General features: G+C 33.9%; 3 protein-coding genes across 3 annotated transcripts in view; 2 read left to right on the forward strand and 1 right to left on the reverse strand.

Moving 5' to 3' along the window:
• LOC106105485 (hemicentin-2-like) overlaps positions 1–5,849 on the forward strand; it is a 16,460-nt gene extending 10,611 nt beyond the window's left edge. Inside the window, exons 19-25 of the mRNA XM_013285817.1 lie at positions 625–759; positions 1,141–1,259; positions 2,022–2,258; positions 2,838–2,985; positions 3,749–4,428; positions 4,786–4,956; positions 5,577–5,849. Of these exons, the coding sequence (XP_013141271.1) occupies positions 625–759; positions 1,141–1,259; positions 2,022–2,258; positions 2,838–2,985; positions 3,749–4,428; positions 4,786–4,956; positions 5,577–5,837 (1,751 nt within the window). The 3' untranslated portion in view covers positions 5,838–5,849. The remainder of the gene's footprint in view (positions 1–624; positions 760–1,140; positions 1,260–2,021; positions 2,259–2,837; positions 2,986–3,748; positions 4,429–4,785; positions 4,957–5,576) is intronic.
• The window catches only part of LOC106105486 (hemicentin-1-like), a 55,701-nt gene that overhangs the window by 22,932 nt on the left and 8,792 nt on the right, over positions 1–23,977 (reverse strand). The window lies entirely within an intron of this gene.
• LOC106105484 (hemicentin-1-like) lies at positions 6,198–23,926 on the forward strand. Its single transcript, XM_013285816.1, has 25 exons — positions 6,198–6,489; positions 8,244–8,473; positions 8,578–8,706; positions 9,290–9,379; positions 9,696–9,824; positions 10,285–10,450; positions 10,682–10,860; positions 10,978–11,059; positions 11,147–11,310; positions 11,687–11,852; positions 12,370–12,618; positions 12,805–12,877; positions 13,622–13,818; positions 14,022–14,193; positions 14,534–14,628; positions 14,936–15,083; positions 15,751–15,875; positions 17,001–17,144; positions 17,533–17,670; positions 18,599–18,711; positions 19,059–19,283; positions 19,919–20,063; positions 20,822–21,489; positions 21,881–22,060; positions 22,838–23,926. Exons 1-25 carry the CDS (start codon positions 6,258–6,260, stop codon positions 23,117–23,119), a joined length of 4,521 nt encoding a protein of 1,506 aa, XP_013141270.1. The 5' UTR covers positions 6,198–6,257; the 3' UTR covers positions 23,120–23,926.

The raw sequence follows: 23,977 nt of genomic DNA on the forward strand, positions 1-23,977 counted from the left end.
CCGCAGCATGGACGGTGAAGTGCGTAAATGCATTCCCCGCGACAAAAAAAAAGACAGGCGTGTAGTGGTAGCAATCCTGCGTTTCGTCTGATGGATGCGTGCTGGAGGTCCAATTACTTAAAATATTTTCTTTTTTCATCCTTTCTATGCTACCAGAATTAGGGGGTGAAAATATTAGGAAAATTTGTCATGTGAAAGCGGGATAAAACCTATAAGCCAATAGCAGTAAAGAAGTAAAGTTACTCATAAATCAATCGAGCTAATTGCAAGGACCTTCGATGTTACTCGCGCAATTGAATTTCGATATTTGCTATTGAAAGTTTTAAGAAATGTAGACAATAAGAAGTTATTACTATACTAGCTTTGTCTGTCTTTTGAAATTCTTGCGCGTCGAGTTACAAAAAAAAACAAAAGTACACAGCCAATGTTTTAACATACATCTATGCAAATATGCCGAATTTCTTCGAGATTCATTTTTCCGTTTAAAAGATAGCATCTAACAAACATATGTACATCTATTTAAACTTTCGGATTTATAATATTAGTACGATTAGTAGAACCGTCAGTTGTTTTCGTCTACAAGTGTAGTTAAACAAACAACTACATTACTACGATGTCTTGCAGGTAATGAATGGCACTCAATGGATTCAGATGGAAGTCTGATTATCAAAAAGGTTAGAAATACTATTGCGGGAATATACAATTGCATGGCGCAAGATTTTAGTAAAGTGTTAGAGACTTTTCAAGTAAACGTTGCAAGTAAGTTTTTTTGTACTCTTTACTAGATCCGTGAAATAGGACTTTGTCTAATTTGCATTACATCTATTGTATAAAAAGTAAGGAAAGAGAGAAAGTTGATGTGTTAATAAAGCGTATCTATCTTTAATACATCCTGATCTCAAACAGCCTGTTTCATATTTTAATTGGTCTTAAAAATTTGATGAAAATAACTTTTTTTGGCACAATAAATTAATATGGTAATTACCACCTTTTAAAACAAAAGTAAGTAGTTTGCTCTAGACTATCTACATCTGTACCAAATTTCATCGAGATCCGTTAAGCAGTTTAGGCTTCAAACTTAAACAAACAATAGTAATATTAGTGAGATTATTATAACGTTAAAAATATTTTCTTTTGCAGAGTACCCGAATTTAAGACAAGGTTATACGGTAGAATACTTTTTAGAAGATAAAAATGCAACAGTTCAATGCAAAGCAGCGCAACCCACTACAGATATTCGGTGGTACAAGGTGTACAAGGTGCGTTTTATTTCCTTTTTTATTCTAAACTAGCTGTTCCGGTGCGGCTTCATCCGCGTGAAATAATGAAAATTTTATTTTATTGTTTACATTTGTCAAGTTATCAATTGCAAATGTCAAAATGACATGACATGACATGACATGACATGACAAACCTTGGCAATCTTGCTTCCTTGATGTTGGCAGCAACTTATCGTCTCTTTCCCACATTAGGGTTTTTATCCAAAATATATACCTCCTAAGTTAAATGGTGTTAAAATATATAGCCTAAAGCATGACGCAAGTGTAGGGCTTTTTATTAAAAAAAGAATTATTCAAAAATATGCTGTAATTACTGACATCTTAGGCAACAAAGAAGTGTGAGTTTACGCTTTATTACAGTAGTATAGATTTGTATTTTTAAACTTCTCATTCATTTAATATGTAACAGTATAAATTAATAAAATTACCCGACCTTCGGTTAATAATCTACAGTTCTATTACTCAATTTAACACAGTTTAAACACACACTACTTTGTGGCGTAGGATGTCAACAATCACAGCACATTTTTTAATAATTATTTCTTTAATAAAAATCTCAACAGTTACGACACGCTAAAGGATATATATTTTCACGCTATTAAACTTAGGGGGTAAATAAATTGGAAAATACCTTCATGTGGGAAAGGGACCATAAACTACAAGCTGCCAACATAAGAACAGCTAGTGAGTAACTAGGTACAGAATATATCTTGTTTAGTGACCCTAATATTTCTTTTTTAGACAAAATATCTGGCTGGTTTTGATAAAAGTTTGACGTGGAATCCATATAAAAATAATCTAAGTGGAAAATATGTATGTCGCGTGGATAATGGGTTCCAATATAAAAATGACGGAGTTGACGTTAAAACGGGATCTATACCAAAATTCCAATTTGACACAAATTCTCAGGTAGACAATGTGCCGTTTGACCAAGAGGCATATTTAACATGCGTACATATTGGTTTGCCGAAAACAGAGGTAATATTTTTAATAATCTGTATCCATAAATACATATAATAAAATTGGAATGTCTGTTTGTTATATCAAAACAAAAATCCAGATTTCGGGAAGATGATGTATTTGCATAGCTGAAAATCACATTTAATTTTTTTTTGTCTGTCTGTCTGTCTGTTAGCCCCGTTTGTTCCGGGTTTTCTCAGAACCAGCTGGGCTGATTTCGACGGGACTTTCATTGGGTAGCTAACATAGACGGGCATATCATAGGCTACTTTTTTAAAATACCACGCTGTCTGGCGACCTGATCGCTATCTCTGGAACGGGTGGACCGATATGGACGGGACTTTGACTGGAAGGCTACCTTCCTTAAAAGGTAGATGCCCATGGGAATGTTCTGTGCTAACAGAGTTTGCGGGCGACAGCTTCGTTGGTTATAGAACTCAGCGATGTTTTTACAATAGCGCAAATTTGTTACCTTTTCTACAGAAGTTCTGATTTTTTTTTATTTGAGCAACGACATATAAGAAATGTTGACTTTTAACTCATCTTTAGAAGTTGTTAATGTTAACAAAAAATCAAAAACTATGTCTCATTGAATAGGTTTTATGGTGGAAAAATGATATAAGAATGAATTACGACGACATGACCTATTCTGTTCAGAATAGAGTAAGCGATCAAGGGAAATACAAATGTCTGGCTAAAAATAAATTTGGAAATATCAGTAGGGAATTTACTGTAACAGCTAATGGTGAGTGAGTATAAAAATCTTTTAAACCACTTTTTTATCTTTACAAATATTTCCCACGCAGATAATAAAGGACAATAGCAAAATTTTAGATTACTTTTTTCGTATCTTAAAGTGACTTATTCAGTTTTCCAGCAAGTCGTGTTCGTGATGCTAGAGATTCTTCGATCGAAGAAATTATCGATAGTCGGGTAAATTAAACCGAACTTACATACATAAGTTACGTACTTTAGGCGCTTAAGGCTTAAACGATGTGTGAAGTTCTGTCATTGTCCTTTATAATATTAACAAGATAGGATACTTAACGAATTGACTACTTACTTAACGCCTTAAAGATTTCTCAAAAAGGAGTAATGTTAAGAACAAACAATTTACCCATATAGTTATTCTTGGACAATTTACATGTATAATCACTGAATACCACGATGTTGCACTTACAGAGATTGCCCCGTCATAAGATAAACGCCATCTCGTCTTACAATAAACATTTTTGAAACATTGAGTATGAAAATGACTAGTTAATAATAAAAAGCAGTTACCACTGACCGAACACACATTAAAAAGCTGCGTTTATTTTGTTATTGTTCCGTTTCGTCCACTCAACGCTTACAAAACATTCAAACGACTAATTTCTAAAGTGAAACATGCCAGTTTCTTTGATTGTACATAAGTCGACCATCCTAAATAGTATTGCCTTCGTAAAATTTCGTTTATTATGTATCTTCAGTATATTTCTATTATAAATTTGAATTGTTTGTTATTGCAGATTGCTTGTTAAATATAGAAAAAGATTTTGATAGATATCGTCCACTTATACTTACCAATACTTTCAAATTACCGGATTTCTTTATAAAAGATAGACATTTAGCGATACCCATTGGTACAACGGTGCAATTTTTCTGCAATGGAACATTCAATAAATTTCCTCAGCGAACAGTAAAAGCAACATGCAGAGAAGGTACAACTTTTGAAATTAATAAAGAACTCGTTGACTATCGTACATTGAAGTGTAAAGAAGCATTACAGATAGTAACAAACCCGATGGAAAGTACAGAACGTTGTAAAGGAACACTTTATCAAATCGGTATACAATCTGTATTTGATTTCATAGAATTGTATAAAATATGCTCTGACGGGACACGTAGAAGCTTGTACACTGAGCACATTTTAAGACCTTGGGCTGCAGGTGTAAAAGCGGCAAGTATGCTTGAAGAAAAATGGTTTCATAGTGACATGCTAAGTTACAATCAAAACGAAATCTACGATTGCAAGCGACAGAGCGATAATATATCTGCAGTACTAGGCCGATCACTATCTGGTAATGAAGATGAGTGCTATATTCCCACACAGCTTATAAATGAAAAAGACGTACCGCCTGGTTTTCCACAACTGTTAACATACAGCTATCTAAATGTTGTCCCACATTGGAATTCTGATGCTGCAAGAGTAAGTATTTTTATTGTTAAAATATCACCAGTTGGTTTTAATTTAGTAACCAAAGTTTTAATGCAGCACCATAGCACAAGGGGTAGAAAACAGAACTTTCGTGACGAGACAACTTTCAGCTAATGTTTGTGTTGTTATTGTATAATTATACAATCATTCGCGCCTATAGTAAACGCTAATCTCAAAACGGCTCAACGTATCCATATATTTTCTATATGAATTTCAAAATGGAGTATATTATTTTCTGAAATAGCACGTAGCCTACAAAGGTATCTTTTTAATTCCGCTCGGAAGAAGGGGAATAACTAAAAATCAAATAATAATTTGATACTAATAAATGAATTATTTCCATTTCAGTATTGGAAAATTATAGAAAAAAAAGTTAGGAAAAATGCCAAAAAAAGAATTGAAAAGCGAAATATAATTGTTACAACAGGAGTAAATTATGACGTTCTTAGAGGACAAATTCAAATTAATATTACCGATGAAGCTGGAAACTCTATTAAAGTACCGACATTTTTATGGAAGGTAAAACACATAGTTACAATTTTATTTGTGTTAACTATTATATTTAAAATAACATGAAAGACATAAAAGTTCATCCAGGCTCCCCTTTGTGACTTTATACTCCACGTCTTGGGCCGCTTGCTAAATATATTAGAACTTTTAACAGTGGTAGTGCCCGCTTTAACATCTTAGCACTGCAGGGCCGGCACGCCCGGTGTAATACCACGACCACATAGAAGACAGGCGTGAAATGGAAGCAATTCCGTGTTTCGTCTGATGAGTTTGGTATCGGAGGCCTAATTTAAGTCCCATTCTCTTTACCACCCTTTTCTTATAAGGAGAGGATGGGAAGGGGAAGTGGGTCTGACGGTGGAGGAGATGCATAGGAAGGGGAAATATTATTTTTATGTGCGTCTCCTCCTCCGTCGTATAAGGGTAGGCAACGCATCTGTAATTGCGGATGTCTATGGGCAGCGGTCGCTTCGCCATTTTGGCGGATTTAGGTGGCCGATTGCTCGTTAGCCACCTTATGTTATAAAAAAAAGACATTGATTAATTTACGCCAAAAAAATTGTAATCAAACGCACAAATTTCATTGTCTAAATTGTTTACTCTGTTTTTGTTAACATTTGACCTTTCAGGTGATTAGCGATACGTACACATCTTCTTCAGTAGTAATTGTCCAAATCAATGTTCCGCCATCCTTGATAGACAACATAGCAACATATCAAGTCTGCATTAGCAAATGTGATGAAATACCCTGGATAACAGGAGAAATTGACGAGAAGTACTTAAAAAGTGGTTTTATGCTTTGCTGTGACATTACTCAGTTCGAGAAAATCTTTCAATTTACCAATTTAAGTCAAGGCCGTACATGGCTTTTAAGAAGATTTGAAAATTAAAAAGTAAATTAACTTCTTGTTTGTTTTTCAACATCAACCCAAATTTGCTGCATCACTACGAGTTTGTTGATATCATTGAATCTCTTCAGCGATGTGTAGTTTTGATCACGTTGTTGTTTGTTTCCTTCACCGTGAGAAATTGTTCAAATGTACATATGAAATTTGAAAATTTATTAACATTCATAATGAGATTCGAACCCATGACAGATTACAATTTAAGTAACCCCTGAGCCAATGGCTGATGAGCATTCACAATATTAGCAAGACGTATGTTTTACGAGAAAATAACTAATTTATCAATATAACCCTGACATATCCCCTCTAGATAGCTCTTATTATAGAGATAGAGCTTTGTTCTGACAAGTGTTATACGTAACTTAATAGTGTACTGTCGACAGCGAAATTGATCAGTCGTGCAAAATGCTTATTAAAATTAGTTATGTATTTTTCACACTCGGTATAAATAGTTTTTTCGTATACGGACAATTAGCAGACCAAAAGAGCAGTTTCGCTTTTGTAATAGATGACACTGGATCAATGTACAATGAGATAGAGCAAGTGAAAGTTAAAACTGAATTAATATTCGACAAGATTGTAGAATCTGATTCATCACAAATTGGAAATATTATTTTAGTGACATTTAACGATCCACGTGAGTATTTTTTTTTTTTTCAAATCAATTATAAGTGTTACTGCTGTGACCATAATTTTTATGTGATGGTAGGTAGTTATATTTATTCTTTATGTGATCAAAGGTCTAACAAGTAATGGGACCCATAACAAAGAGTTTTATCAGTGGTAGTGCCCGCTTTAACATCTTAGCACGATTGGGCCGGCACGCCCGCTGTAATACCACGACCACACAAAAGACAGGCTTTAATTGGGAGAAATTCAGCGTTTCGTCTGATGAATGTGATACCGGTGGGCCAACTTTAGTCCTTTTTTCTTACCACCCTTGTTCTTATAAGAAATTGATGGAAACGTGAATTTGACGGTTCAGAAGACGCATAGGAAGGGGAAATGTCCTCTTTATCTGTGTCTCCTCTTCCGTCGATTAAGGGTAAGTATGGGCAGCAATCGCTTCGCCAATTTGGCGGATTCAGGTGACAGTTTGCTCGTTTGTCACCTTATGAGATGGTTAGGAAAACCCCGGTATCTACGTTATTAGTATTCCAACGTATTCTGGTTAGAAGGTGGTAGAGGTATTTCTTAATTCCACGCGTCCAAAGTCGAATGCGAAAACTAGTCAAAATATAAAATATTATATTCAGATATTTCACGAACTTAGTAGCGACTTTATTAAATGTTTACATTATTTTTATCAACAGTTTGATAACAGGAAATACGCCGGTATTCCCCATTTGTAAAACACAACAAAACTGACGTCACATACGTTTTAATTTATTACAAATAATGACTCCTCTCGTAGATAAGTAAATGGTCATATAACAAAGGGACTTTTTATTATCATAAATATATTAAGGTATAATCTAATATTATAATAATAATATCGGGCATTTCGATTATTTGAGATCTACAAGAATATGATAGTTAGCTATTTTGAAAAGTAACTATAGTGTGTCTAACTAAATTAGATTAGTTTGACAATTCACTTCAAATTTAGTAGGGATGGTTGTGTAAAATCAGTCATGAATCTTATCGATTTTCGATTTTTATTCTTATAGAAGTTGAAATCGATAGATTTATAGTTATAATTTATGAATTTAAAAAAAAAACACTGTTTTCTAAAATTAATAAAGACCATAACAAATAATGAGAGTAAATAAATGTTTATTACTACTACAGCCGTACATAATCGAATTGGATTTCGCTATTATTTCTGTCATCGCTAAATTCTCTACACTATAATCAATACTAGAATTGTCCGATAAATTGGCATATAAGAAAAAAATAATTTTAGTTGAGTTCGATAATTATTTAAACCGAATATCGATAGTTCAAAATTGTTCGTTATGCGTGTTGGTTACGTCACTATGATACCTGTCTATTAAGTATGGCATTGGCCTTCATACAAATTGAATTAGATACTTCATATGCGTCATTTATCAAGTTAATCTATCTTATTTAGACAAAATATAACTATCTCATCTTCAAGGTGTCATACTTTGACTAATAAAGAGACGGCAACTGCACAGGTGAATATCGCCATTTTTATAATATACTAGCTATCGCCCGCGAGTCCGGCCTCGTGGAACTAAAAAAAAACAAAAGCAAGTAGCCTATGTGTTCTACTAGACTATTCTCTGCATATATACCAAATTTCATCGAAATCCGTTCAGCCGTTAAGGCTACAAACTCTAACAAACATCTATCCATCCATCCATCCATCTAAACTTTCGCAATCAAATTATTAGTAAGACTAGTAAGATTTAAATGGTTTAATAGATATTCGAAAGGCGCTCGTAACTACAGACGAAAATGAATTCAAGACAGCTTTAAACGCCATTAAGGTTGACGGTGGTGATGATTGTCCGGAGATGGCGATGAAGGGAATTGAGGAGGCTTTGTTAAATTCCATGCCAGGTTCATATATTTTTGTGTTTACTGACGCTTCGGCTAAGGACTACGGTGAATTCCCAAAGATTAAAAGAATGGCACTCAAACAAGGATCACAGGTGAACTTTTACAAACAATTTATACCTGAAAATAGTTCATCAGTAAAAGGTAAAGTAACCTCACTTAAAGGTTATCTTTACGCAATTTATGATTTCTTTTATAGATTGTAATCGTGTTAACGGGAGTTTGTCCTCCATTTCTTGAATCTGATCCAGCTTACAAAGTATACCATGACCTTGCTTTTGCTACCTCAGGACAAGTATTTCACATTGATAAAGGCGAGCTTGAAGAGGTAAAATTATGATCTGTAATTCTATGAAATGAAGTTTGCATTGTGATTTTTTTGAATTGAGGAAAAATATTTTTATACCGTAATGTGGAAAACAAGCGAGCGGTCAACCGAATCCGCCAAAACGGCGAAGCGATCGCTATCCATAGACATCCGCATATAAAACGATCAACTGAAAAGGTGACGCACATAATAACGATGTTTCCCTTTCCTATCAGACTTCTTCACCGTCAAATGCACATTTCCTTATAAGTAAAATAAGTGGGAAGAAAGGGACTAAAATTCAGACTCCGGCACTCACACTTTTAGACGAAACGCTGAACTATTCCCAATTCACGCCTATCTTCTGTGTGGTTATGGTATTCTACCGGGCAAAGCGGCACATTCATGTGAAGATGTTAAAATGGTCTCTACCATTATTAAAAATATTATATACTGTACTAATATCAAATAACCATTTGATATACTTTTAGATATGAAAGAATAAAGTAGAACCTTGTTGTGTGAATTCTTCTTAAGAAGGAAGATAAAGAGGAATTACAAAAATAAGTTTAAAGTGTTTAATGAAAATGAAAAAATGTTTCAGGTGTTAGATTTCGTTGGTAAAACTCTTGATGAAAGACGAGCCGTATTAACTTCTGCAGTATTACCACCTGGATACAACAATACGTTAAAAGTAAGTTTACCATGATTCTTGTGAGCTTACTAACATAAAACTTTGCTTATTGTAAAAAAAATAAATCTAACTAGCCGACTTTACCTTTACAACATTAAAAACTAACTTACGCTTAAATTGAAGAATTATTAAATCGCAGTGTTTAAAATTTTTTAGCGCACAAAAAAACCTAGCATCTTTTGTTTCCACCAAAGTTTCATAGATTACAATTAGACTATAACACTTCTACGATATTAACAAATTTCTATTTAACGAACAAATCAAAGAGGACATCATGATCATGTTCAACATAAGTGACATTTGTTTATTCTTTCAGCTTCCTGTTGACAAAGAAATTAACGATATTCACATATCTGTGTCAGGCTTAAAACCAAAGGTTAAACTATTAAAACCAGACGGAAGTGACGCTAATACAACAGATATCTTCAAAAATGAACATACTGTGGTAAGATTTTTACTTTCTTTGTTTCACAAAACTACCCTTCTCTCTACGGAGAGTTGCTCCAATTTGTACTTTTTTTTATGACTGAATGGCCACTGTTTGCCTTGAAGAGGCATTTACAGATTCACCGGGCTTGAGGTGGCCGAGTGCAGACGGCGCTTAGCCTAAACCTCGTTCAATTAACCGAGTCAATCTGAGTTCACTCCCTCATGTACATCTTCTTTCACTAGATACGGATGTATTTCTTCTACAATTGTAGCCATCCTCATTCAAAATCCTTACTTTATTGTTTATTTGAACATCATCTCCATAATATGTCCATACCATCCCAAGCTAGCGTTGACCTTCTCAATTTAATTACTTTCATGTTATTGTACTTTACAGCACGCTACAACTACAATCGATTTTATAGAATATACAGCTGCATAAAATATTTGAGGATAATGTTTTAATCATATTTAAGGTAGTGGGAGTTGAAAAATTGGGTTCAGGAGATCATACGGCTGAAGTTGGCAGTGAGATAAGCTCGAGCGTTGTCATAACCGGAGTAACTGCTATAAACTTCCAACAAGGTTTTACTGGATCCAGACCAACGTCAATCAAAACTACCGTAACCAGACCCATTCTAGGTAATTATAGCCTTTTCGCATTTACAAGCTTTCGCACGTACTGCAATCATTCGTTAGGACATAGAAAATTCTAACTATGATATAAACTGTATGTCTAAGTTACTACAAAATTTTAACAAAATTACTAATACCCAGTTTCAAGTTGTACAACATAATGTACAACTTAAAACTTGAACTTATTTTATGAAACATTTTTTTACAAATAACTAATAGTAAATTATCCTTTTTTAGGCATACCATCGTTTTTAGCAATAGAATTATCAAGTAAAGCCAAGGATGTTGAATTGAATGAAGTGGAATTATTAGATTTGGATGGTAACGTTTTGTTTGTAAGGCCATTAAAAAAAGTCAGTCAATATTTCTATGTGGCTGAAAAAGAGCTACCTCCAACTTCGATTTTCAGAATAGCGGTGAGTAAAAATGTAATACTTTAAAATGTTCAATGAATTCGATATTAAGTATGTAAATAAATAATTTAATATATAAAATAATATAATATAATTAATATAATTTGATATTTAATTTAGGTAAAGGGATATAATACAAAAACCAAAGAACCAATAAAACGACTATCGTTCACACCCATTGAACCTCAAACGCCATCAACGGGTAAGATATTTAAGAAATGATGCTTTTGGATAACTAATTCCTTTAAATCTTTTAACTTGTTTTAAATATAACCTTGAAATGTTTTAGAGGATAAAGCAGAAAATAGAGCACCGACCGTAACATTAATTGGAGATCCTGCAAGGGAAGTGAAATATGGTGATCCGTTGCAGCTCCAATGTAAAATCAATGCGTATCCTACGCCGAAAGTAATATGGATAGACGAAAAGACTGGATCGACAGTTTCAGAAATGGTAAAATATATTGTACTAGCAACATTAGAGTTAAAGATATAAGGGCAAAAAAGCGGAGGGACACCAATGCGATAAGCCATGCCCATCGACATCTTGAATACCAGATGCACTACAGATGAGTTGATAGCCTTTGGGGAAATGGTACGCCCGCTTCTTTTGGGACCATAAATCGTACAAGTTTGAAAATATCACCAAGCAAAGACCAATCCAAAATGGCTTTACGGGGCAGAAATAATAAAAAAATCTCTCAACAAAAGTTAAATTGCTTGCTTAGAGCAAGTTGGTGTTCTATGACTGAGGAATTTACTTTGGCAATAATTTTGTTTTAAATTTTTTTGTATTAAATTACAAGTATAATGTAACTTATTGTTTTCAGGTCGTAGAAGAAGAATTGCCATATGATTACTTAAGTGTACTTGATTTAGAGGAAGTAAAGGCGAACTCTTCTTATCAATGTCGAGCATCTAATGACTTTGGTCAAGATAATGTCACAGTAACTGTACAAGCTATTGATACATTCGTTGCATTGAACGTTTCCGAAGGTAACACTATATATATACTAACTGTTATTGACGTAAAGTTCATGTTCATCTGCAGACATATTGAGATCAATAGAAAGTGTAACTTAACAGGATAACCATACAGGTTTCTCCGACAAATTCACTTCCAGTTGTAGGAAGAAAAAGAGTATTACTATCGCATGCAAAGAACGAGAAATACGGAAAACTCGCTTGTTTCTTCTACATTGTTATTGTTCGCTCAATTATTAATACTGATCACAGCAAAAATTGATAATGATGATTTACCCGTTGTTCTTACGGTGAACGAAAACATCGTGGTGAAATGCACTGCACATATCACCATCATCCCCAGCTCATCAAATGTCCCCACTGAGTTGATCGGAGTTACCTAACTATGGGGTGAATAGGATTTAGTCAACCATTCTGACCTACTGCGGGTGCTTTGAACGTCTTCGTTGAACTTTGCGTAGGTTCCGAGCACCTCAGTGCCGACGTATAGGTGAATTGATGATAATTCATTAATTATTCGACTTTTCAGACACAAGTATTGACTACGACGATGAAGGAAAGTTGTATTGCATCATTGAGGCAAATCCTCCAGCAGAAATCACGTGGTATCTCAATGGTGAATTGTTAGACACAGACGAAGATTTAGAAAAATCTGAAGATGGATCTGTTCTCAATATAATATACATGAAACCAAAGTTTGAAGGAGAATACATTTGCGAAGCTAAAAACGAACTCAAAAGACAGATTTACTACATCAATGTCGTCTTGACAGGAATAGGTAATTCCTTCTTTCAGCAACTTCTAGATTTTTTCAGAAACTCCAAATTGCAAGCTATTACCTTTAATGTCATAGTCATAACATATTCTAGAAGAATACATAGGCTACTTACTTAGTGTTTCATAAACTAGCTAGTAATTTTTGTATTAAAATTGTACTAACTTGCAATGTTTTTCTTAATTTTAGCTGCACCGATAATCGATGATTCCATTAACCAAGTCAACGTAACTAGGAAAAATGATGCTACAATTAGTTGCAAGTAAGTTTATGTTTTGGTTCCACAATCATATTTACTAATGTTATAAATGCGAAAGTTTAGATTGATGTTTGTTAGAATTTGTAGCATAAACCGCTGATCGGATTTCGATGAAATTTGGTTGAGATGTTTGCTTTTGATTTTTTTTGTTTTACGCAGAGGGAGTCGCGTGCGATAGCTATCTAATATAACAATGGCTTTTAACTGCCATAACATTTATACACTCAGCTGCATAAATGCAAAAGGAATGTTCAAATTTTCACAAACTTGTATGTTATTCTATGTGTAAGCTTCTGACCTTGAACATATTATTGTGAAGGTCTGTAAAAGATTCGAAAGTTATCTAAATATATACATGTTTATGTAGCTGACTGTACTGTTAAAGTTTTTCCTTGTTTTAAAGAATAAGACTTACTATTAAATAAGTATTAAGACAGATGTAACGTTATTTAAGAGAACTAGAGTAACATTAATAACTAATAACGATATAAATCTAACTAGTTATATTATTTTTTCACACCGCTCTGTCCCGCCATAAGAATCAAAGTTTCATCCGTCCCATCTTTTAGTCCTACTATCACCAATAAGGTGACAGATGGAACATTTACGAAATAAAATAAGTTCTACCCGTCCCCTCGTCGCAAAAGGTGGGACTGATGAAAAATTTTATTCTCATTGTCTCCACGTGGGGACAGAGCGAGGTAAATAATAATAATAATCGGTTGGGAATAATCCATTTTTTCTTAGGGTCATTGAAGGAGTACCCCAACCAGGAATAAAATGGAGTTTTAAACATCGTTACGCCCAAGTGTTTAGTCCCCTTGAAAATTATTCGGATCTACTTAAAATAAATAACACAGATCTAAATAATGCAGGAACGTATAAATGCGAGGCGTTTAATTTGTTTGGACAAGTTGAACACGAAATAGAACTAGTAGTTAAATGTGAGTATTAATAATTTTTTCTTAAGTCTAAATTCTTTTGAAAAATAAGACTGACGGTGACGTCATCGTGCTAGTTTTAGACTTTTCGTGTTCTTAACTCTTAAGGTAGTGTTTATGTTGTTTTAATTAAGAAAGTTCAAAAATTCATTCCGATATATAATTAGTTTAGTTTATTTTAATAAACCATAACTATTTATTTCAAGATCCACCAAAAATAAGACCAAAAAAGCAAACAATAAAAAGTAAATTAGGCACACATATTTACTTAACGTGCCAAGTAGACGGTATACCGCGTCCAAATGTGAAATGGACATTCAATGGAGTCGAGATCAAGAAATCTATACGACAACGAATTTATCGAGACAACATGTTGGGGTAAACCATTTTTGTAACTATTAAGAATGTGAGTATACGTGTAAATGTACAGTGAGGGATGCTGGCGGTGTTCCACCATAAAAGCTACAATCGTTTGAACATTTCGAAACGATACGCGAAACAAAAATCAATACAACGCAGCCTATAAATATGCTTGTACGAAATAAAGTCGTTTAGTAACAGCCGGCTAGTTTTTATAATTATTATTCCTACATTTGCACCACTCACTGCTAATTAGTTATTTGCAAGAAGAGGCGGAGTTTGTCTCGTTGAAATGAGGAAGGAAATTTTTACTAAAGTGGAACTTAAGTTATAGCTTTAATAATGTCTCTATTTACAGTATGAAGGCTTTGATAAGCGACTCGGGAACATATTATTGTAATGCTGAAAATGAATTGGGATCCGATATTAAAATCGTGGACGTTATGATATATGGTATGTACTGATACAATGTTTACGTTTTTGCCAAATGTGTTTCTAATCATACATAAGATTTTGCTAGCATATTCTCTGAACTTCTTGAAGGCTTGTAAAGTAAACATTCTAAAAATGATAAAGTTATTGCATATTTTATTACATTTAATCTGTCATTATTTGTATTATTACCTGACTAATACACGCAAGTAACGACTTTCGCGCATGTTCATTTTTTATGTACGAGAGTTCGCATGCATGTCGGAGTGACTAGGCAAATTTCAAAATTTGAAAAGTAAATAAATTGTTAAGGATGTTTCGATTACAGACGACGTTAGAATAACTCCGCCAACGAAGAGTACATGGAAAGTAAAAGTCGGAAGTACAATAGAACTACCTTGTGAGGCGTTTGGACATCCTAAGCCAAGTATAAAATGGATCTTCATGAAGGGGCATAACCATTCCGAGGTACTAAGGTAAATAAAGTTTTTTTTTATATTGCAACATTACTGATCAAGGAAAAAACCCATTCTGGGCGTCGAAATGGTCGGTAGTTGGTGGACCTACCCCCTAGGAATCGAAAAAGTAATAACTACTTCGAATAAAACTCTATAATGGTTGCTGTCTACATACAATAACATACACACTTATAATTAATATCAACTAGCTATTGCTTGCGACTTCGTCGGCGTGACTTTATAATCTATATCTATATTTAGATTTATATCTATACTAATATAATAAAGCGTAAACACACACTTCTTTATGGCGTAAGATGTCAGCAATCACAGCATATTTTTGAATAACTATTACTTTAATAAAAAGCCCTAAACTCACTTCACGCTTTAGGCTATATATTTTCATGATATTAAACTTAGGGAGTAAATAAATTGGATAAAAACCACAATGTGGGAAAGGGGCCATAAGCTACGAGCTGCTAATAAAACGAAATTTTCATAATGTCATGAGGATGGAGCCCCACGGGAACAGCTAGTATTAGTATAAATATAGATAGTATACATTAATATTTGACGACATTAAATTAGTTTTTACTATTCTCCTCGCATTATCTAATTCTTACCTTTGCCTCAGAGTGTTTTGTTTTGTTTATCTAAGCTATTTTGGTCGTTCGCTATATTTCAGGCAGAATGATCCTTCGGGGACGCTACGGCTGTCTATAGTACAACTACAACAAAGTGGTCATTATTCATGCGTTGCACAGAATTCCGGAGGTTCAAGAAATATATCTTACACGCTACAAGTACAAGGTAAATTTAATTGATTCATAGTAAACGGGTTTTATAGGAGTGCTTTTGAATAATTGATACGAATTGCATTAAGTATACATTTCATAAAAATACGTACAGTCGGGGTAATTGGCGATGTTCCACTTAAAAGCTACAATCGTTTGAATCGTTGATGACACGATACAAAAACCAAAGCAGCTTTAAAATGTGTTCGTGGGAACAAATAGTCGATTAGTATTATACAGCTATTATCTTGTTATTATTATCCCATCGTTTGCGCCACTCACAGCTATATAATTGGTTATTTGTAAGAAGAGGCGGAGTCTCTAGGTGCAAGGACAAGGCATTTTTTCCTAAGTGGAACACCGCGGATTACCGCAACTGTACTTATGGATTAAAATATTACATAACTAGCTTTCGCCCGCGACACCGTCCGCACCGAATTAAAAAAAAAAACAAAAGTAAGAAGTCTCTGTGCCCTTCCAGACTATCCTCTAAATATATACCAAATTTCATTGAGATCCGTTCAGCCGTTTAGGCTACAAACTCTAACAAGCATCCATCTAAATTTTCGCATTTATAATATTAGTAATTAGTAAGAAGTAAGATGTTTCAATTATCATTAAGACATTACATGCGAAGGATGGCGCTAGGTGATCTTAACAAATTACTAATGTTATAAAGAGGATAGATTGTATTTTTTTATTTTGTACGTATTGAAATGACTCAAAAATTATTAGGCCGATTTCAAATAATCTAACACCATAAAAAGCTACGTTATCACTGAGTAAGATAGATTATAATTTTATTGTTTTAATTCCACGCTTATGAAGTTGCGAGCACCGAAAACATATGGTGAAACATATTTATAGTGATTAGGTATGCATCCTCGAAGATTTATAAAAGTTGTCAATACTCGGTTGCAAGTCAATCGATAGTAAATCATATTTCATACATAGAAATAGGTAGATGAATAGATGTTTGTAGCCTAAACGGCTGAACGGATTGCGATGAAATTTGGTATAGATATAGAGGATAGTCTGCAAGAACACATAGGTTGCTCACTTTTGGTTTTTTAAATCCACAAGGACGGAGTCGCGGGCGAAAGCTACACTATCAATTACTAAATATATTTTCAAATTTCAGGTCCACCTGAGATCGTAACGTCCTCAGTATCTAAAACCATCAATGCTGTTGTCAACGATTTAATTTTAACACTCCCTTGTGAAGCAAATGGAAATCCGAAGCCGACAATCATTTGGATGAAAGACACCTTTCAAATTGCTTCAGGTAACTAAAACTTGTTTAAGAAAAATACTTTACAATGTTTTGTTGTTAACTTTACTACCATTTTTCATAAGTTTCGATAACTTTGATTTAGATCAGTTATAGTTTCATAGAAAGGTAATTAAGGACATCAAAGATATGAGAATCGAATTCAGTTATTATGAAAAACGATTATTTATATTGATTTACTTGTAATATTCTTATGGCTGATTCTTAAATCTCAAACACTGCTCCGTAAGCGCCTCTCTCTCATGGAATTCGTTAAGCGCGGCCTCATCATTTACGACACTATATGTATGTTGTTTCAATATTTCGCCGTTAGTGTTTTAAAAGAAAAGATTTTTTTTTCTTTGTTTTTGTTTACTTTTCAAAGCTTTCCTATTTTTTTCAGGAACCGATTGGCATGATATAAGGGAGGACGGCACTTTGGTAATAAAGAATGTTGACGACATTACCCAGGGCAGATATGTTTGTATAGCAGAAAACTCAATGGGCACTGACACTGACTACTACGATATTAATGTCCAAAGTAAGTTAAAAATTCATGTTAGCTTAACACAGGTTAATTTTTTTATCGCTCTTTTACGTTACCGTGCCTCTAGCGCCCGGCGCAGATTTATAACAAATCATTATTACTGAAACATGATTATTTTATAACACGTAGGCTTATAAAGTGCTTAGGTCTAAAATAATGTTTTGATACATAATATTAATGCTGCAATTTCTTACCAAAACGTCCATAACATCAATCGGCGACACTGATTGCTAAAAGTCGTGTTCAACGTCTAAATATGTTTTTGGGATAATGCAAATGATTGTCTTTGTATCCGTTTTATATGGAACTAGCTGTTCCCGTGCGACTTCATCCGCGTAAAATTATGATTTTTTTATTATATTGTTTACATGGGTCAAATTATCAATTGCAAATGTCAAAATGACATATCATGTTATGTGATGTGATCACAAACCATGGCAACCTTGTTTCCTTGATGTTGGTAGCAATTTATAGTCCCTTTCCCACATTAGGGTTTTTATCCAAAATATTTACCCCCCTAAGTTTAATGGCGTGAAAACATATAGCCTAAAGCGTGACGTAAGTGTAGGGCTTTTTATTAAAAAAAGAATTATCCAAAAGTATGCTGTAACAAACACACACTTCTTTGTTACCTAAGATGTCAGCAACATCTTAGGCAACAAAGAATTGTGTGTTTACGCTTTATCATATTAGTATAGATAGATTGTACTGATTTTCACGCCGGCATTCTGATAAGTATCATTACAAAATTTTAGAAACTTGAATTGTTAGGCCATGTCCCACTATTCTTGTAAATTGATAACAACAATCCAACGTATGAAATATGTGATGGGAATATCGGATTTTGGTACTCTATCTGATAGTGACTTTTAAGCTATCTGAGTGGTAGGGAAGGCCTGTAAAGTTGTTATTTTTTTTACAGGTTATCCCGATGAAAGTGAGAAAAAAACCGTTCTGGATGTTCAATACGGAGACACGATTAAAATTGATTGTGATATACCTCATACGCTTAGCGATCAGTTGACTTGGTATAAGGTAATTAAAAATTATTTCAAAACACACACGTCCATGCATAATGACCACTATCACTAAAAGATCTATGATTTTATTATTATTTTACAATGAGAAGTTTATGTTAGAAATTATTAGAAATACGATTTTTTACGACTATTTACTAAATTGTTTAATTGTATGGTTGAAGTGTTATTTTAACTGTTCAGTGTAAATGTTATGGAAGGACGGTGCTGCCACAGGTATTTTATACTTAAAAAGATGCTCCAACTATTTAAAACTTTTGTTAATGTATTTTTCAAATTTTCATATTGCAGTGCCGTGACGAACAATTTTGTGTAGTTATAATTTTCTAAATAAATAATTTGCAGGGCCCACTTTTAATAGCAACCGATGAATTATATTTGAAAAACATCAACATGGGAGACGGTGGAGTTTACACTTGCCGAGTTAACAACTTTTCTGGAGCGACGAGCGCCTCTAAAATAATAAACGTTCAGTACCCGCTTTACTTCTACGAACCAGCCAACGAAAGTATATATTATGTAGCCGATGCTGAGGCTTATTTGTCATGCAAAGCCTCTGGTGTGAAAACTGTGAGTACAAATTGTATTTCATTAATCATACTAGTTAATATTATAAATGGGAAAGTTTAGATAAATGGATGTTTGGGAGAGTTTGTAGCCTAAACGACTGAACTGATTTCGATGAAATTTGGTATAGATGTAGAGGATAGCCTGGAAGAAGACATAGCCTACTTAATTCTTTTCTCATTCCGCGCGGACGGAGTCGTGAGCGAAAGCTAGTAATTTTTTTAAGTCCTACCATAAACATACTAATTCGAAGTTTAGTAGAATCATCTTCTTTAGCTCATTGTACATATATCTTCACTGAGGGAGTTTTGGATGACTGTGGCATAGTCAATATGCTAGCCCAATGAGAGTTGCTTGACTTTACACATCTTTAAATTTCTATGTAGTTATATATGTGCACCATCACGATGTTTTCCTTCAACGTTATAATGTATAATTTTCGAAAATCGAAATTACATTGGCACATTTCGAGATTCTTAACCAGAGCCTATAGAATAAATTAAGCCCTGAGACAGCGACGCTCTTTTGTTTTGGGCGACAAGAGATAATTATGATTTAAAAATGTATTTTTTTTATATTTGGAAGTTAACCGAGTCACATTATATTAATTACTAACTAACTACTATTAACATTTTCAGGTGAAGTGGTTCCATGATGGGATACCAATAGATTATTCCGAAATGGCTTACCGATTTCCTATGAGTCCCAAAGATCTGGGACGTTTTACATGTAATGTGAGCAACGGCTTTGAAACAATAACTAGAGATTTCCAAATTATTCCACGTGAGTATAATTTGTATACTTCATTAATTCTTGCCATATTTACTCTTGCTATAGTTCATATTCTATTTTATAACTTTACGTTTAGATATGTTTTGTTTGTCGAAGTGATCACTCATCTGGGGTCGAAGCGTAAGGTTTCATAGACCTCTATATTTTAGTGTTATTTTTACGGCCGGCCGCGTGACTATCGCCAAGGCAACAGCGAAAAAATCACAGTTAAACTAACAGACATGACTAGTAAACATAATAAATAGAACAAAACATCAAGATCTTGTCGCTTGGTAGCGATCACCATATACAGACTTAGAGCCCGTTTTAACATCTTCGCACGAATGGGCCGGCTCTCCCGTTGTAATACCACGACCACACAGAAAACAGGCGTGAAGTGGAAGCAATTCCGCGTTTCGTCTGATGAGTGTAGTGCCGAAGGCCTAATTTTAGTCCCTTTCCTTTTCCACGCTTTTCTTAAGAGGAAAGGATGAGAAGGAAAAGTGCATTTGACGGTGGAGGAGACGCATAGGAAGGGGAAATGTCCTCTTTATATACGTATCTTCCTCGTCAAGGGTAGGCAACGCATCTTCAATTGCGGAAGTCTATGGGCAGCGGTCACTGTCCATTTCCATGGATTCAGGTGACCGCTTGCATGTTTTCCAACTTATATTATAAAAAAAAACAGACTTCTCAGTGATAGTCTCAAATCAATCTCTGCACAATTTATAGTTATCTTTTTGTATCGATATTTGAAATATTTTTCACAGAATGCTTGTTAAAAAATGAATGGAATCCTGATAGCCCAACAGTGTCTGTACTGGAATTTAGAGATTCATCAAAGGCGGAGAACGTCAATATGACTTTTGAAGAAGGCTCCGAAATAGTAATTTACTGTATAAAAGGATTTGAAATGTTCCCTGGAACTGAACTGGTAGCTTATTGCGTTTTCGATACCACGCTAAAAATTGGTGATAAAGAAATTGATTACAATGATTTAAAATGTAAAAACGACATTACGCCGGTTGCAAAACCCACCGGGGAACGTTGCAGTCCAACAAAACGCAATACAGAAACAATTAAAGTTGGAATTGAAACTGATGGAAAATTCGATGAAGTTTATGAGATATGCTATGATAATATCAATTACGTACCTATTTATTCAACACATAAAATAAATGGATCTTTAGCTTTAGTAAAACCTAAAGATGTTAAATGGTACGATAATGAGTTAATCAGATATAATTTTAATGAATTGTATGACTGTACACAACAAATGTATCATATCAATTCAATCAAACCGTTAGCAAGAGGTTTTAATTGTTGTTTTACTAAAAGGCAATTAGTTAACCCTCAAGATGTATCCCTTGGCGTGTCCCAGATCGCTACATACAGTTATTTGAATGTAGTACCACATTGGAGCACATGCGGGACGTCGGTAATTTCTAATTCAGTTTTGTCATTAATTGTAACGCTTTTGACTCAAATCATATTGCTGTTTAATGTCTTCTTAGTATAGATTTAAGATAATGATCTAGTTAAGGCTTGCTAAACTAAATCTATACTAAAATAAAAAGAGGAAAGATTAGTATTTTTGTATGCATTGAAATAATAACAAAATTCTTTCATCGTTAGAAAGGTAATTTATCTGTAAGCAACATAGGCTATTTTTTAATTTCACGCGGACGAAGTTGCGAGCAAGAACAAGTTAATAATAAACATCATTAACCATCATAGTATTTAAATTAGTATATTAAAAAGTCAAACGTTTTTGATATTCCAACTAAGTGACATACATTTATTACAAACATTTTTGTTTATTATTACAGAACTGGGATGACATTGAAATGAGAATCAGAATATTAGTAACACCGCTGACCAGAAATCTGATCGTTAGAACTGGTGTTTCTGGGCAACTTCAATTACCGACTACTACATCAAAATTGCAGAATATATTTATATATGACCGAAACGACAAACGACAGCCCGTTCCAACGTTTTTATGGAAGGTACATAGTTGCACATTTTTACTACTTTCTTACCATTCCAAACTATAACAGTCTTCAAACCTACTTTAACATCTTCGCACGAATGGGCCGACTCACCCACCGCAATACCACGACCACACAAAAGACAGGCGTGAAATAGAAATAACTTTTTCTGATGAGTGTGCCTTTCAGAGGCCTTGTTTTAGTCCCTTTCTCTTCCTAGCCTTTTCTTTTAAGGTAGGGGTGGGAAGGATTTGACGGAGGAGGAGATGCAATAGAAGTGGAACAATCCTCTATGTGCGTCTCCTTCACCGTTGTTTAAGGGTAGAAAACGCATCTCAATTGCTATGAGCAGCGGTCACATCACTTTTTCGGCGAATTTAAGTGGCCGGTTGTTTGCCACTTTGTCATATATCCTATTATCTATCTATACAATTATAATAAAGCGTAAACACACACTTCTTTGTTGTCTAAGATGTCAGCAATTACAGCATATTTTTGAATAATTCTTATTTTAATAAAAAGCCCTACACTTACGTCATGCTTTAGGCTACATATTTTTAAGCCATTAAACTTAGGGGGTAAATATTTTACATAAAAACCCTAATGTGGGAAAGAGACCATTAGTTGCTCCCAACATCAAGAAAGAAAGATTGCTAAGGTCTGTCATGTCAGTTTGACATTTGCTATTGATAATTTGACAAATGTAAAGAATAAAATAAAAGTTTCATAATTTCATGCGGATGAAGCTGCACGGAAACAGCTAGTATAAAAATAAACGTATTAGTCTGGTTGCAGGTTGTTCAAGACGAATATACAAGGTCATCGTTAGCTATCATTCAAGTAAATGTTCCTGATTTAAAACTATCAGAAGCCCGTAAATATGTCGTGTGCAAAGATATTTGCAATTTGGTGAAATGGATGCAGAGCCCAGTATGGCGTGACGTCAAATTTGGTTTTACTTATTGTTGTACAGTGGAGGAATTTGAAAGAGCTTTTGGTTTAGAAGGACAATTCAGTCCCGGTCTTGAAGGAATATTGACTGATGCGTCCTTGTTACCGGATACAGGACGGCTTTAACTATAATAAGGCTATAACCATGTTAAAGAAAGCAATAATTTGTAACGATAATATTTTAATGACTATCACAGTTAGCCAAAGAATAACACCTTTACTTGCATAAATCGGTAATATATCACAATATCAAGTGCATTTTGTATAACACATTAGTATTTAATAATTACTTAACAACATAGATATTATTATAGAGTTTTATTCAAGAACTGCTAAGTGCTTTAATCTTTCTTTTATTATAAAAAATCTTTCAATATTAATTTGATAAAGATTTATTATTTTATTTCTCTTGTGCCCTTACTATTTAAATTTAAGCGCCTACCTAAATTACGCAGCAATGTTTACTAGAAATGTTCTTGCTATTTCTTCCCGTGAGTACATAGAATACTATAGAAGTATTTTATAAAAAATTAGTTGTTGAATATTCTTAGGCGATTATTGCAATTAAAATTCACGTATAATAACTTCAAACGATAGGTTAACAGGTTTAAAGTGTCAAAATTTATTGTATTTTAAGTAAATGTTGCTCGTACTATTTTAAGAAAGAAATGTCTTAGGACATATTAAAAGAATTTTTGAGCGACTTATATAAAATTAGAAGATACATGTATATCCTTTCCTTTTGTAAAAGAACTTCTATTAAATGTCATCAATAATCACGTTCAAAATAGAATATGTTAAGATTACGATAAAAGTTCACCTCACGCATAGTTCACGGACAACGTTTGTTTCTGTGATGTTACAAAATGTAAACTGAATGGTAATGATATTTTTATGAAGCACGAATTACTGTGTAACATAAAATTATTTAAACATTAACACGTTTAAATTTTTAATGGTATACAAAAATAAATGCTTTACGTA

Source organism: Papilio polytes, unplaced genomic scaffold, assembly GCF_000836215.1.
Source record: "Papilio polytes unplaced genomic scaffold, Ppol_1.0 DF822845.1, whole genome shotgun sequence".
In the NCBI taxonomy this organism is placed as follows: domain Eukaryota; kingdom Metazoa; phylum Arthropoda; class Insecta; order Lepidoptera; family Papilionidae; genus Papilio; species Papilio polytes.